Here is a 16,501-nt window from a genome sequence, read left to right on the forward strand (position 1 = left end):
TTTCAAATTAGAAATGGTCTCAGCTAACGAGGTGCTTAATAAATTGAGCGCGCTCCACCCAAACAAGACCACCGGCCTTGACAATATCCCCTCCAGATTCCTCATGGACTCTGCCACCACCATTGCCCCAATAATCACTCATATAATAAACTTCTCAATCAAACAAGGCCAAGTACCCAAGGATTTCAAGATAGCAAGAGTAACCCCCCTTTATAAAAAAGGAAGCAAATTAGAACCTGGTAACTACCGACCTGTTTCTATTCTCACTTCCATTTCCAAAGTAATGGAGAAAATAGTTTATGAACAGGTTGATGGATACCTTGCTACTAATAAACTAATGTACAAATTCCAATCCGGCTTCAGAACTAAGCACTCCACTGACACATGCCTTCTCTATCTGAGCGAGCACATCAAACATGAGGTGGACGCGGGCAAATACTGCGGCATGGTCATGCTGGACATTCAGAAGGCCTTTGACACCGTTAACCACGCTATACTGTTGGATAAGCTCCGAGCAATCGGATTCGATGAAACCTCATCAAGCTGGATGCAATCTTACTTGGAGGGGAAGAAACAGGTGGTAGAGGTGCCCCTCCCCTCTCAGTAAGCTGTGGAGTCCCCCAAGGCAGTATACTAGGACCTTTACTGTTCCTAATATACGTAAATGACATGCCCTCAGCATGCCACTGTGAATTGTTCCTGTTTGTGGATGACTCGGCCCTGCTGGTATCCGGCAAGGACAAGTCACAGGTGGAACAAATCCTCAGTGATGAACTCCTCAATATTTGCACCTGGCTCGCTGACAACAAGCTATCCATACACTTAGGTCAAACGGAATCCATCCTATTTGGGTCCCATATCAAACTTAAGAAGGTCATTGATTTCACTATAAAAGTGGGTGACATTGTTATCACCAGGAAGGATGAGATCACCTACCTAGGTTCCATTCTAGAAGCTAATCTTTCCTGTGATAAAATGGCAACCAAGGTGATCAAAAAGGTCAACCAAAGAACGAGATTCCTCTACAGAATCTCCTCTCTGGTCAACAAAAACACCTTGAGGATTCTAGCGGGAACTCTCATTCAACCCTTTTTCGATTACGCTTGCACCTCCTGGTACTCCAGCACCTCCAAAACCCTCAAATCTAGACTCCAAACATCCCAGAATAAGCTAATCCGGTTACTTTTAGACCTCCACCCCAGATCACACCTCAATCCAACCCACTTTTCCAAAGTGGGCTGGCTCAGGGTGGAGGACAGAGTAAAACAACTTGCACTGAGCCTAGTCTATAAAATCCGCGACACCTCCCTGATACAGAAGTACATGTCCAACTTCTTCCTTAACGTAAATGACGGCCATAACCACAACACCAGGGGGAGCTCCACAAACCACGTTAAACCCAGATTCCGATCTAACAAAGGTCTTAACTCGTTCTCTTTCTATGCCACATCAATGTGGAATGCACTCCCAACAGGTGTAAAAGTAAGTGCATCTCTATATTCCTTCAAAAGCGCTCTAAAACAACACCTCCAGGCAACTTCAACCCTTTCCTAATACCCTCCTCCATTTACATCCCATCTCCCCGGATTATAAATAACCTAATGTAAATAATCAAATGTACTTCTAATGTATATACTTGTTTTTATGCTATGTGAACTCACTATGTTCTCTGCTGGCTGTACATATCCTACTAAATAAGACCTACACTGTTTCAATGTCCATTTCTCTGTTGATGCAATTGTTGATGACTGAAGTTCTGATATCAACCAAAGCTCCTCATCCCACCCCCGGATTGTAAATAATGTAAATAATTCAATGTATATACTATGATGATTAACATGTGTGATGACTGTATTATGCTGATAGTATATATTTGTACCATGAATTGATTAACGTGGACCCCAACTTAAACAAGTTGAAAAACTTATTGGGGTGTTACCATTTAGTGGTCAATTGTACGGAATATGTACTGTACTGTGCAATCTACTAATAAAAGTATCAATCAATCAATCAAAGATTAGCGTGCCTTTATTAACTGGGTGCTTACGGCCCGTTAGCGCCGGTACTTTGTGGTTACTGCTGTTCCTCACGCATGACTGTCCTTTTCGTCTCACTTGCTAAACCCTCCTGTTTTTGCTCGTGCATCTTGCAGGTTTGCCTGTTTATCCAGCGCCGACTAACGCTTGCAGTTTATCATTTTGTGTTTCTGTTTTACTTCATTCTTGAAGTATGTTTCCTAGCTTCGTCTAGAGATTTATTTTTGTACTTTGCTCTTTTATTTTTTATCTTATCTGTCAGTATTATTCCCAGTCTTTACTAGCGCTTTTGGTTTAGTTTTGGTATTTATCTTAGTAGTTTTTATGGTGTGTTTTTGTGCTCCACCATCGCTTTATGTTTTTGTGGCTACATCCTCCTTGCGCCCAGAATAAAAGAATACATTTTGTCTACAAACAATATGTCTCTGCATCCTTGGGTTCCATCTAATTCAGCTCCTAACAGTATTGCTCTGCTGAATAAATGAATCACTATAGCTGCCAATATGGAAGATTATTTATATATTTAAGAAGATATCATTTCCTAAACAGGTAGCAAAATGACACCACAAAAAGTGAACTAGCAGCAGGACTCAGTTAGTATTTTATTAATTTAAAAATGAATTAACTATAAAGAGTAACATGAGAGTGGATTTTTCACAAGAGTTCACCAAAAACTGGAAATTGGGAATGCTAGTTACAATCATTTCGTTATTTTTAAGATGCAGAAGAACGAGGTGGCACCGTGCAGTGAAAAAAGGGATATTTATTGATAAAAGAACAAAAACCCAGAGCAACTTTTCTATGAAGAAAACAAAACAAACTGCTGAAATCCAGCAAAACGCTCACAGAAAATCAGCAAAAAAAGAAAAAAAAACTAACCAAAGTAATATTAACAATAATAACGATAATAATAAAAAAAATGAAAGAATATGAACAGTTAGTAAATAAATAAATAGAAAAAACTATGTACATATAGGGAGTCATCTTTAAAAAAAAAATAACAGTTTAATCACGAATTGGAAAAAATAAAATCAGGCTTATGTGGCGTGACATAATGGAGCCAGTATTCCCAGTATGAAGTACATTTCTCTAGTTTATCATTTTGATAAAGCTGTTATCTCCTGTGTTTTATAAATGTCCTTTGTGATTTCCATCCATTTCTTCAAAGTTGGGCTCTCCTGTAATATCCATTTCCTGGTAATGCTCTTTTTACAAGCCACTAGTAGGATATTCATGAAGTATTTCTCTTTTTTCAGCCAATCCTGAGGTGCGATGTGTGAAAAACAGAATGTTACTTTCAAGGGGTGATTTGAAAATATCCTGTAGAGCTTGGTGTATCTCTTTCCAATAGTCCTTTATGGCAGAGCAGTCCCAGAAAACATGCTAGTGGTTTGCCTTTAGATTCCCACAATTTGTCCAACAGGCAGGGGAGTTGTTATCATACTGAGACTTCTGAGAAGGTGGAATAAAACTTTCCCAGCCAAACTCTCCACTTGGGTGAGCTGCTACAAGTCCATTGATATCTCCTTTTTAATGTCCATTCTTCCTCAGATGTAGTTATCCCTCCTTCCTTCTCCCATTTTGTTTTAACATATAAAGTTGAATATGATTTCTTATACAAGCATGAAACACTTCTATCAATAGTTTCTGAATTGTAAACTTTTGTAAACAGTTCAATTAAACATATGCTGGTCTTTGTTACATTTTCACCTTCATATTAACAAATAGAAGTTTTGTTTTTTTAATAAATGTGTCAAATTTGTCACTGACAGTTTAGTTATGTTTTTTCCTCTGTGTTTGTTTTTATTTCCTGTAAGCGCTCTTATTTTGGTTCAGTTTCCTGCTTGTCTCTCTGAGAGCTGTTTCCCCTCAGATGCGGCTGATTGGCACCTGGCCACACCTGGACTGTCAATAGGCCGGTTGCTATTTAGACCTGCTTTGCCCTCCAGTCAAGGCTAGAGTAGTGTTGTTGTACTGGAAACTAATTTACAAACACAACTTCATCACACACAATACTCCACTATGGAATTGTTCTTATATTAAAATGAGAAACAAATCCATCTTTGTACAGCAATGGTTTGAAAAAGGCATTTGGTCACTGATGCACTTATTGAGTGAGAAAAGTATTTTATGAATTGAAGATTTCATTAACTATAACCTGCAAATAAAAATAATTACTAAAAATAAAAGGCTTTTGTAAAAAACATTCTAATTACAGCATACCATCTTTTGTAATTATTTACTATTTCTTCAATAGTATATTAAAAAAAATAGAACTTGAAAGTTTCCATTCTTCCAAAGGCAAAGGGGTTCATTTTGGAAAAAAAACAACCCCGGAATTGACCACTTAAAATCATTTTTAGGATATTGAATTGCAATTGAAGACAACACTTGTTCGTTCTGTGATTGGGAAACAAAATAAACTGTTTATTTTATGAATGTATGCAAAGTAAATCTATGTAGGATGATGTACAATATTGGCTTTTGCCTAAAAAGACAAACTTTGATTGATATTGATATTGTTTTGGGGATGTTAAAAAGAAAAACAACCATAAAAATGTTTAAAACACAATAATAGGAGTTTTTGTTTTATCCACGAATGTAAGTTTGAAAAACAAAGCCATCCTTCCACAAACAATTCAGCCATTTTCTCTCACTTTTATATTGCATAAAGGTCTGGGGACATACATATGAAACAATCACAACACAATCATCATATTACAAAAGACAGTAATTCCATCCATCCATTTTCTTTGCGGGGGGCGCTGGCGCCTATCTCAGCTACAATCGGGCGGAAGGCAGGGTACACCCTGGACAAGTCGCCACCTCATCACAGGGCCAACACAGATAGACAGACAACATTCACACTCACATTCACACACTAGGGACCATTTTAGTGTTGCCAATCAACCTATCCCCAGGTGCATGTTTTTGGAAGTGGGAGGAAGCCGGAGTACCCGGAGGGAACCCACGCAGTCACGGGGAGAACATGCAAACTCCACACAGAAAGATCCCGAGCCTGGATTTGAACCCAGGACTGCAGGAACTTCGTATTGTGAGGCAGACGCACTAACCCCTCTGCCACCGTGAAGCCCCATGTGATTCTACCATGTTGGCGAAATACAAACACACAATATATTGACATATATAACACATAAAACATGGAATTAGAAGTGAACAGTACCCATCCCTACCAGCAAGTGTTGTTGTACTGGAAACTAATTTACAAACACAACTTCATCACACACAATACTCCACTATGGAATTGTTCTTATATTAAAATGAGAAACAAATCCATCTTTGAACAGCAATGGTTTGAAAAAGGCATTTGGTCACTGATGCACTTATTGACTGATAAAGTATTTTATTATTTGAAGATTTCATTAAGTATGACCTGCAAACAGACACAATATTTTAAGCAATTATAAAGGCTTTTGTTCAAAATATTGTAATTCCAGTAAATATATATATATATATTTTTTTTTTAATTATTTACCATTTCTTCTTTATTGTATTTTCTCCGGAACAAAAAAATAAAACTCATAATTTGAAAGTTTCCATTCTTCCAAACGCCAAGGAGTTAATTTAAGGAAAAAATTTAAAATATTTTTTAAGATGTTGTTTTGCAATTGAAGACAACACTTGTTCGTTCTGTGATAGGGAAACAAATTAAACGGTTTTTTTTCATGAATGTATGCAAAATAAAGCTCTGTGAGATGATGTACAATATTGGCTTTTGCCTGACATTCCAAACTTTGATTGATATTGTTTTGGGGATGTTAAAAAAGGTAAAGAATGTTTAAAACACAATAGTGGGGATTTTTTTTTAACCCACAAATGTATGTTAGTAAAAACAAAACATCCTTCCACAGACAACTCAGCCATTTTCTCTCACTTTTTATTGCATAAACGAACAAGTACATACATATTAAGTTAAAGTATAAAAAAATCACAACACAATCATCATATTACAAAAGAGAGTAGTAAAGATGATTAATAAAATGGATTACAGAGACCCAACAAATGATTCATAAAGTCACACATTTTAAAATTGTATAAAAGACAACTGTTTAAATGATGTATAAAGTAAATAATAATATGCTTCCTGAAGTGGTCCAGAAGATGTTTCAGATGTGAACCAGTACATATGTATATCATATAAAGGTGATAATCTATGGGATTATCAACAATTACAAGTACAAATAAGTAATACTTTTATATTTCCAACTATCTAATCTATAAATGTAGAAGCATATTAAAAAGATTGTTGGACAAACAACAATGTCACACATGTTATATGTGCTGATGTTGTTAGAAAGTCAAAATGAAAGTCTGGACAGTTTATTTCAAATCCTGCAGTTTCATTTGCTGCTGCTGTTCTCACCAGCACACTTGTGTTTCTTACACTGGTACTTAGAAGACAATCTTTCACCACACACACTGCAACTCAACACTTTCTCTCCTGGGTGTATTCTCATGTGTGCTAAAAGGTTTGATCGGTCACAAAAGCTTCTGTTGCAGATTGAACAGGAATGTGATTTTTCTCCAGTGTGTGTTCTCATGTGTACTTTCATATTTTGACTTTGTGTAAAATCTTTACCACAGGTTGAACAGGAAAAAGATTTTTCACCAGTGTGTGTTCTCATGTGTACTTTCAAATGTTGACTTCTTGTAAAACCTTTACCACAGATTGAACAGGGAAAAGTTTTTTCACCAGTGTGTGTTCTCATGTGTAATTTCACATTCTGACTTTCTGTAAAACCTTTACCACAGATTGAACAAGAAAAAGGTTTTTCACTAGTGTGTGTTCTCATGTGTGTTTTCACATCTGTACTATTTGTAAAACCTTTACCACAGGTCGAACAGGAAAAAGGTTTTTCTCCAGTGTGTGTTCTCATGTGTCTTTTCAAATTATTACTTTCTGTAAAACCTTTACCACAGATTGAACAAGAAAAAGGTTTTTCACCAGTGTGTGTTCTCATGTGTACTTTCAAATGTTGACTTCTTGTAAAACCTTTACCACAGATTGAACAGGGAAAAGTTTTTTCACCAGTGTGTGTTCTCATGTGTACTTTCACATTCTGACTTTCTGTAAAACCTTTACCACAGATTGAACAAGAAAAAGGTTTTTCACTAGTGTGTGTTCTCATGTGTGTTTTCACATCTGTACTATTTGTAAAACCTTTACCACAGGTCGAACAGGAAAAAGGTTTTTCTCCAGTGTGTGTTTTCATGTGTACTTTCAAATTTTGACGTTGTGTAAAACCTTTACCACAGGTTGAACAAGAAAAAGGTTTTTCACCAGTGTGTGTTCTCATGTGTACTTTCAAATTCTGACGTTGTGTAAAACCTTTACTACAGAGTGAACAAGAAAAAGGTTTTTCTCCAGTGTGTGATCTTATGTGTACTTTCAGACTACAATGGTATTTAAAGGTTTTGTGACAGTGAGGACATGTGAAGTGAGTGTTGTCAGTGTGACATGTCTTATCATCTTTAGAGTCTTCATCATCAGTGTCAGGAGAGTGTGACGTTGTGTGCTCACTATCTGATAGTGGAGCTAAGAGCTTGTCTGCTTGTGATCCTCCACAGTGGTCTCCATCAGCTTCTGTTGTCATGTGTTGTGTTGAGCTGCTGCTTGGAGGCTCCCCCCCTCCCCTCTCCTCACTTTCACCTTTCACCTCATCATCTTCACTCTTCACAGGGACACCAGTCACTGGGAACTCCTCCAACCATTTAGGCTGACTGATGCCCTCTTCCTCCTCTTCCTCTTTAATGTGCGGCGGCTCTTGGTCCTCCTCTTCCTCTTTAATGTGCGGCGTATCTTGGTCCTCCTCTTCCTCTTTAATGTGCGGCGGCTCTTGGTCCTCCTCTTCCTCTTTAATGTGCGGCGTATCTTGGTCTTCCTCTTCCTCTTTAATGTGAGGGTTCAGTGGGTCCTCCTCTTTATTTTTGATGTGTAAGTTCAGTGGGTCCTCCGCTTGCCCTTTAATGTGAAGGGTCAGTTTAACATTATGGGTCTGTGGCGTCTCAACTTCCTCTTTAATGTGGGGGGGCTGTGGTTCCTCTTCCTGCTCACGAAAAAGATGTTCTTCGACATCTACGGGACGGGAGAAAACAAACTTTCTTGATAAAAGTCCAGCTTTGCTCAGTCACATGAGACATTGTCCTGCACCAACATATGATCTCACAATCTCATCAGTTTCCCCTCACAGCAGTCAGGGTACTTCCAGCTGACACATGAAGAAGACCTTCAGGGGAATGCCTTCCCAGGCTAACATCCAATCCACCTTATTCATATAAAAACATCCTCAAATTAATTCCTGCAATCCATACTAGTGTGCTGTTCTCCCTCTGAATAAGTCATACACACACACAGGAAATAATGTACCACATGCCAGCCTCCACGCAGTAGTACTAGTGATGAGCTCCCCCTGCTGGTGGACAATAATTACTGTCATTTTCACATTCATCTTTAGAGACATGTCACACTAAAAATAGCATGAGCATAGTCAACATCCATCCATCCATTTTCTACTGTACTGTTCGAGGTCAAACATGTTGTCCAAAAAAGATGACATCTGTTTTGCTTTCATTTAGATAGTGTCACCACAGTTAAACTGGGAAGAAGTAATCAGATTACTGACTACTCCTTCAAAAGATAACTTGTTTACCTTATTAATAATAGTAATATTGAATTAATTTAGTGTGTTTCTAGACACTCAAATTGCGTTACAGTGAGAACTGAGAAGACATCATTCATGCAGTCCACTAATTCAATGTGGTAAGCTACATTTAATTATTATAATAATATTAAGTAGATGAAGAAATTCCTGAAAGAATTGTGTTTGAATTCTCCAATGCTGAAGCTGAACTGAAAGGTTGACAGAATGTAGTATGAATGTAAGAATAGTTTGAATGTTGAAGAGTTTGAATCTCGGGAAAACTGGGATTTTTTTAAGTTCTCAAACCAACATGCTTTTTTTGTCCTGACTGTATCATGTTGTATGCATCCATGTGTGATGTATCATGTTGTATGCATGCATGTGTGATGTATCATGTTGTATGCATGCATGTGTGATGTATCATGTTGTATGCATGCATGTGTGATGTATCATGTTGTATGCATGCATGTGTGATGTATCATGTTGTATGCATGTATGTGTGATGTATCATGTTGTATGCATGCATGTGTGATGTATCATGTTGTATGCATGCATGTGTGATGTATCATGTTGTATGTGTGATGTATCATGTTGTATGCATGCATGTGTGATGTATCATGTTGTATGCATGCATGTGTGATGTATCATGTTGTATGCATGCATGTGTGATGTATCATGTTGTATGCATGCATGTGTGATGTATCATGTTGTATGTGTGATGTATCATGTTGTATGCATGCATGTGTGATGTATCATGTTGTATGCATGCATGTGTGATGTATCATGTTGTATGCATGCATGTGTGATGTATCATGTTGTATGCATGCATGTGTGATGTATCATGTTGTATGCATGCATGTGTGATGTATCATGTTGTATGCACGCATGTGTGATGTATCATGTTGTATGTGTGATGTATCATGTTGTATGCATGCATGTGTGATGTATCATGTTGTATGCATGCATGTGTGACGTATCATGTTGTATGCATGTATGTGTGATGTATCATGTTGTATGCATGCATGTGTGATGTATCATGTTGTATGCATGCATGTGTGATGTATCATGTTGTATGCATGCATGTGTGATGTATCATGTTGTATGCATGCAAGTGTGATGTATCATGTTGTATGTGTGATGTATCATGTTGTATGCATGCATGTGTGATGTATCATGTTGTATGTATGCATGTGTGATGTATCATGTTGTATACATGTATGTGTGATGTATCATGTTGTATGCATGCAAGTGTGATGTATCATGTTGTATGCATGCATGTGTGATGTATCATGTTGTATGCATGCATGTGTGATGTATCATGTTGTATGTGTGATGTATCATGTTGTATGTATGCAAGTGTGATGTATCATGTTGTATGCATGCATGTGTGATGTATCATGTTGTATGCATGTATGTGTGATGTATCATGTTGTATGCATGCAAGTGTGATGTATCATGTTGTATGCATGCATGTGTGATGTATCATGTTGTATGCATACATGTGTGATGTATCATGTTGTATGCATGCAAGTGTGATGTATCATGTTGTATGTGTGATGTATCATGTTGTATGCATGCATGTGTGATGTATCATGTTGTATGTATGCATGTGTGATGTATCATGTTGTATACATGCATGTGTGATGTATCATGTTGTATACATGCATGTGTGATGTATCATGTTGTATGCATGCATGTGTGATGTATCATGTTGTATGCATCCATGTGTGATGTATCATGTTGTATGCATGCATGTGTGATGTATCATGTTGTATGCATGCAAGTGTGATGTATCATGTTGTATGCATGCATGTGTGATGTATCATGTTGTATGCATGCATGTGTGATGTATCATGTTGTATGCATGCAAGTGTGATGTATCATGTTGTATGTGTGATGTATCATGTTGTATGCATGCATGTGTGATGTATCATGTTGTATGCATGCATGTGTGATGTATCATGTTGTATGCATGCATGTGTGATGTATCATGTTGTATACATGCATGTGTGATGTATCATGTTGTATGCATGCATGTGTGATGTATCATGTTGTATGCATCCATGTGTGATGTATCATGTTGTATGCATGCATGTGTGATGTATCATGTTGTATGCATGCAAGTGTGATGTATCATGTTGTATGCATGCATGTGTGATGTATCATGTTGTATGCATGCATGTGTGATGTATCATGTTGTATGCATGCAAGTGTGATGTATCATGTTGTATGTGTGATGTATCATGTTGTATGCATGCATGTGTGATGTATCATGTTGTATGCATGCATGTGTGATGTATCATGTTGTATGCATGCATGTGTGATGTATCATGTTGTATACATGCATGTGTGATGTATCATGTTGTATGTGTGATGTATCATGTTGTATGCATGTATGTGTGATGTATCATGTTGTATGCATGTATGTGTGATGTATCATGTTGTATGCATGTATGTGTGATGTATCATGTTGTATGCATGCATGTGTGATGTATCATGTTGTATGCATGCATGTGTGATGTATCATGTTGTATGCATGCAAGTGTGATGTATCATGTTGTATGCATGCATGTGTGATGTATCATGTTGTATGCATGCATGTGTGATGTATCATGTTGTATGCATGCATGTGTGATGTATCATGTTGTACACATGCATGTGTGATGTATCATGTTGTATACATGCATGTGTGATGTATCATGTTGTATGCATGTATGTGTGATGTATCATGTTGTATGCATGTATGTGTGATGTATCATGTTGTATGCATGCATGTGTGATGTATCATGTTGTATGCATGCATGTGTGATGTATCATGTTGTATGCATGCATGTGTGATGTATCATGTTGTATGCATGCATGTGTGATGTATCATGTTGTATGCATGCATGTGTGATGTATCATGTTGTATGCATGCATGTGTGATGTATCATGTTGTATGCAAGCATGTGTGATGTATCATGTTGTATGCATGAATGTGTGATGTATCATGTTGTATGTGTGATGTATCATGTTGTATATATGCATGTGTGATGTATAATGTTGTATACATGCATGTGTGATGTATCATGTTGTATGTGTGATGTATCATGTTGTATGCATGCATGTGTGATGTATCATGTTGTATACATGCATGTGTTATGTATCATGTTGTATGCTTCCATGTGTGATGTATCATGTTGTATTCTTGCATGTGTGATGTATCATGTTGTATACATGCATGTGTGATGTATCATGTTGTATGTGTGATGTATCATGTTGTATGCATGCATGTGTGATGTATCATGTTGTATGCATGCATGTGTGATGTATCATGTTGTATGCATGCATGTGTGATGTATCATGTTGTATGCATGCATGTGTGATGTATCATGTTGTATGTGTGATGTATCATGTTGTATGCATGCATGTGTGATGTATCATGTTGTATGCATGCATGTGTGATGTATCATGTTGTATGCATGCATGTGTGATGTATCATGTTGTATGCATGCATGTGTGATGTATCATGTTGTATGCATGCATGTGTGATGTATCATGTTGTATGCACGCATGTGTGATGTATCATGTTGTATGTGTGATGTATCATGTTGTATGCATGCATGTGTGATGTATCATGTTGTATGCATGCATGTGTGACGTATCATGTTGTATGCATGTATGTGTGATGTATCATGTTGTATGCATGCATGTGTGATGTATCATGTTGTATGCATGCATGTGTGATGTATCATGTTGTATGCATGCATGTGTGATGTATCATGTTGTATGCATGCAAGTGTGATGTATCATGTTGTATGTGTGATGTATCATGTTGTATGCATGCATGTGTGATGTATCATGTTGTATGTATGCATGTGTGATGTATCATGTTGTATACATGTATGTGTGATGTATCATGTTGTATGCATGCAAGTGTGATGTATCATGTTGTATGCATGCATGTGTGATGTATCATGTTGTATGCATGCATGTGTGATGTATCATGTTGTATGTGTGATGTATCATGTTGTATGTATGCATGTGTGATGTATCATGTTGTATGCATGCATGTGTGATGTATCATGTTGTATGCATGTATGTGTGATGTATCATGTTGTATGCATGCAAGTGTGATGTATCATGTTGTATGCATGCATGTGTGATGTATCATGTTGTATGCATACATGTGTGATGTATCATGTTGTATGCATGCAAGTGTGATGTATCATGTTGTATGTGTGATGTATCATGTTGTATGCATGCATGTGTGATGTATCATGTTGTATGTATGCATGTGTGATGTATCATGTTGTATACATGCATGTGTGATGTATCATGTTGTATACATGCATGTGTGATGTATCATGTTGTATGCATGCATGTGTGATGTATCATGTTGTATGCATCCATGTGTGATGTATCATGTTGTATGCATGCATGTGTGATGTATCATGTTGTATGCATGCAAGTGTGATGTATCATGTTGTATGCATGCATGTGTGATGTATCATGTTGTATGCATGCATGTGTGATGTATCATGTTGTATGCATGCAAGTGTGATGTATCATGTTGTATGTGTGATGTATCATGTTGTATGCATGCATGTGTGATGTATCATGTTGTATGCATGCATGTGTGATGTATCATGTTGTATGCATGCATGTGTGATGTATCATGTTGTATACATGCATGTGTGATGTATCATGTTGTATGCATGCATGTGTGATGTATCATGTTGTATGCATCCATGTGTGATGTATCATGTTGTATGCATGCATGTGTGATGTATCATGTTGTATGCATGCAAGTGTGATGTATCATGTTGTATGCATGCATGTGTGATGTATCATGTTGTATGCATGCATGTGTGATGTATCATGTTGTATGCATGCAAGTGTGATGTATCATGTTGTATGTGTGATGTATCATGTTGTATGCATGCATGTGTGATGTATCATGTTGTATGCATGCATGTGTGATGTATCATGTTGTATGCATGCATGTGTGATGTATCATGTTGTATACATGCATGTGTGATGTATCATGTTGTATGTGTGATGTATCATGTTGTATGCATGTATGTGTGATGTATCATGTTGTATGCATGTATGTGTGATGTATCATGTTGTATGCATGTATGTGTGATGTATCATGTTGTATGCATGCATGTGTGATGTATCATGTTGTATGCATGCATGTGTGATGTATCATGTTGTATGCATGCAAGTGTGATGTATCATGTTGTATGCATGCATGTGTGATGTATCATGTTGTATGCATGCATGTGTGATGTATCATGTTGTATGCATGCATGTGTGATGTATCATGTTGTACACATGCATGTGTGATGTATCATGTTGTATACATGCATGTGTGATGTATCATGTTGTATGCATGTATGTGTGATGTATCATGTTGTATGCATGTATGTGTGATGTATCATGTTGTATGCATGCATGTGTGATGTATCATGTTGTATGCATGCATGTGTGATGTATCATGTTGTATGCATGCATGTGTGATGTATCATGTTGTATGCATGCATGTGTGATGTATCATGTTGTATGCATGCATGTGTGATGTATCATGTTGTATGCATGCAAGTGTGATGTATCATGTTGTATGCATGCATGTGTGATGTATCATGTTGTATGCATGCATGTGTGATGTATCATGTTGTATGCATGCAAGTGTGATGTATCATGTTGTATGTGTGATGTATCATGTTGTATGCATGCATGTGTGATGTATCATGTTGTATGCATGCATGTGTGATGTATCATGTTGTATGCATGCATGTGTGATGTATCATGTTGTATACATGCATGTGTGATGTATCATGTTGTATGCATGCATGTGTGATGTATCATGTTGTATGCATCCATGTGTGATGTATCATGTTGTATGCATGCATGTGTGATGTATCATGTTGTATGCATGCAAGTGTGATGTATCATGTTGTATGCATGCATGTGTGATGTATCATGTTGTATGCATGCATGTGTGATGTATCATGTTGTATGCATGCAAGTGTGATGTATCATGTTGTATGTGTGATGTATCATGTTGTATGCATGCATGTGTGATGTATCATGTTGTATGCATGCATGTGTGATGTATCATGTTGTATGCATGCATGTGTGATGTATCATGTTGTATACATGCATGTGTGATGGATCATGTTGTATGTGTGATGTATCATGTTGTATGCATGTATGTGTGATGTATCATGTTGTATGCATGTATGTGTGATGTATCATGTTGTATGCATGTATGTGTGATGTATCATGTTGTATGCATGCATGTGTGATGTATCATGTTGTATGCATGCATGTGTGATGTATCATGTTGTATGCATGCAAGTGTGATGTATCATGTTGTATGCATGCATGTGTGATGTATCATGTTGTATGCATGCATGTGTGATGTATCATGTTGTATGCATGCATGTGTGATGTATCATGTTGTACACATGCATGTGTGATGTATCATGTTGTATACATGCATGTGTGATGTATCATGTTGTATGCATGTATGTGTGATGTATCATGTTGTATGCATGTATGTGTGATGTATCATGTTGTATGCATGCATGTGTGATGTATCATGTTGTATGCATGCATGTGTGATGTATCATGTTGTATGCATGCATGTGTGATGTATCATGTTGTATGCATGCATGTGTGATGTATCATGTTGTATGCATGCATGTGTGATGTATCATGTTGTATGCATGCATGTGTGATGTATCATGTTGTATGCAAGCATGTGTGATGTATCATGTTGTATGCATGAATGTGTGATGTATCATGTTGTATGTGTGATGTATCATGTTGTATATATGCATGTGTGATGTATAATGTTGTATACATGCATGTGTGATGTATCATGTTGTATGTGTGATGTATCATGTTGTATGCATGCATGTGTGATGTATCATGTTGTATACATGCATGTGTTATGTATCATGTTGTATGCTTCCATGTGTGATGTATCATGTTGTATTCTTGCATGTGTGATGTATCATGTTGTATACATGCATGTGTGATGTATCATGTTGTATGCATGCATGTGTGATGTATCATGTTGTATACATGCATGTGTTATGTATCATGTTGTATGCTTCCATGTGTGATGTATCATGTTCTATTCTTGCATGTGTGATGTATCATGTTGTATGCATGCATGTGTGATGTATCATGTTGTATGCTTGCATGTGTGATGTATCATGTTGTATGTGTGATGTATCATGTTGTATGCATGCATGTGTGATGTATCATGTTGTATACATGCATGTGTGATGTATCATGTTGTATGCATGCATGTGTGATGTATCATGTTGTATGCAAGCATGTGTGATGTATCATGTTGTATACATGCATGTGTGATGTATCATGTTGTATGTGTGATGTATCATGTTGTATGCATGCATGTGTGATGTATCATGTTGTATACATGCATGTGTTATGTATCATGTTGTATGCTTCCATGTGTGATGTATCATGTTGTATTCTTGCATGTGTGATGTATCATGTTGTATGTGTGATGTATCATGTTGTATGTGTGATGTATCATGTTGTATGCATACATGTGTGATGTATCATGTTGTATACATGCATGTGTTATGTATCATGTTGTATACATGCATGTGTTATGTATCATGTTGTATGCATGCATGTGTGATGTATCATGTTCTATTCTTGCATGTGTGATGTATCATGTTGTATGCATGCATGTGTGATGTATCATGTTGTATGCTTGCATGTGTGATGTATCATGTTGTATGTGTGATGTATCATGTTGTATGCATATATGTGTGA

The 16,501-nt window shown here is 37.1% G+C and overlaps 1 protein-coding gene across 3 annotated transcripts in view; it reads right to left on the reverse strand.

Annotated features, from left to right (window-relative positions):
• LOC133546174 (oocyte zinc finger protein XlCOF22-like) overlaps positions 1-16,501 on the reverse strand; it is a 49,021-nt gene that overhangs the window by 8,323 nt on the left and 24,197 nt on the right. The window contains exon 3 of one of the 3 annotated variants that reach the window (XM_061892034.1): positions 3,257-8,133. The exons of the other annotated variants lie outside the window; for them this stretch is intronic. Within the exon in view, the coding sequence (XP_061748018.1) occupies positions 6,398-8,133 (1,736 nt within the window). The 3' untranslated portion in view covers positions 3,257-6,397. Of the gene's footprint in view, positions 1-3,256; positions 8,134-16,501 lie in introns of those variants that run through there. 3 annotated transcript variants of the gene reach the window in all.

Source organism: Nerophis ophidion, linkage group LG29 (assembly GCF_033978795.1).
Source record: "Nerophis ophidion isolate RoL-2023_Sa linkage group LG29, RoL_Noph_v1.0, whole genome shotgun sequence".
Classification (NCBI taxonomy): domain Eukaryota; kingdom Metazoa; phylum Chordata; class Actinopteri; order Syngnathiformes; family Syngnathidae; genus Nerophis; species Nerophis ophidion.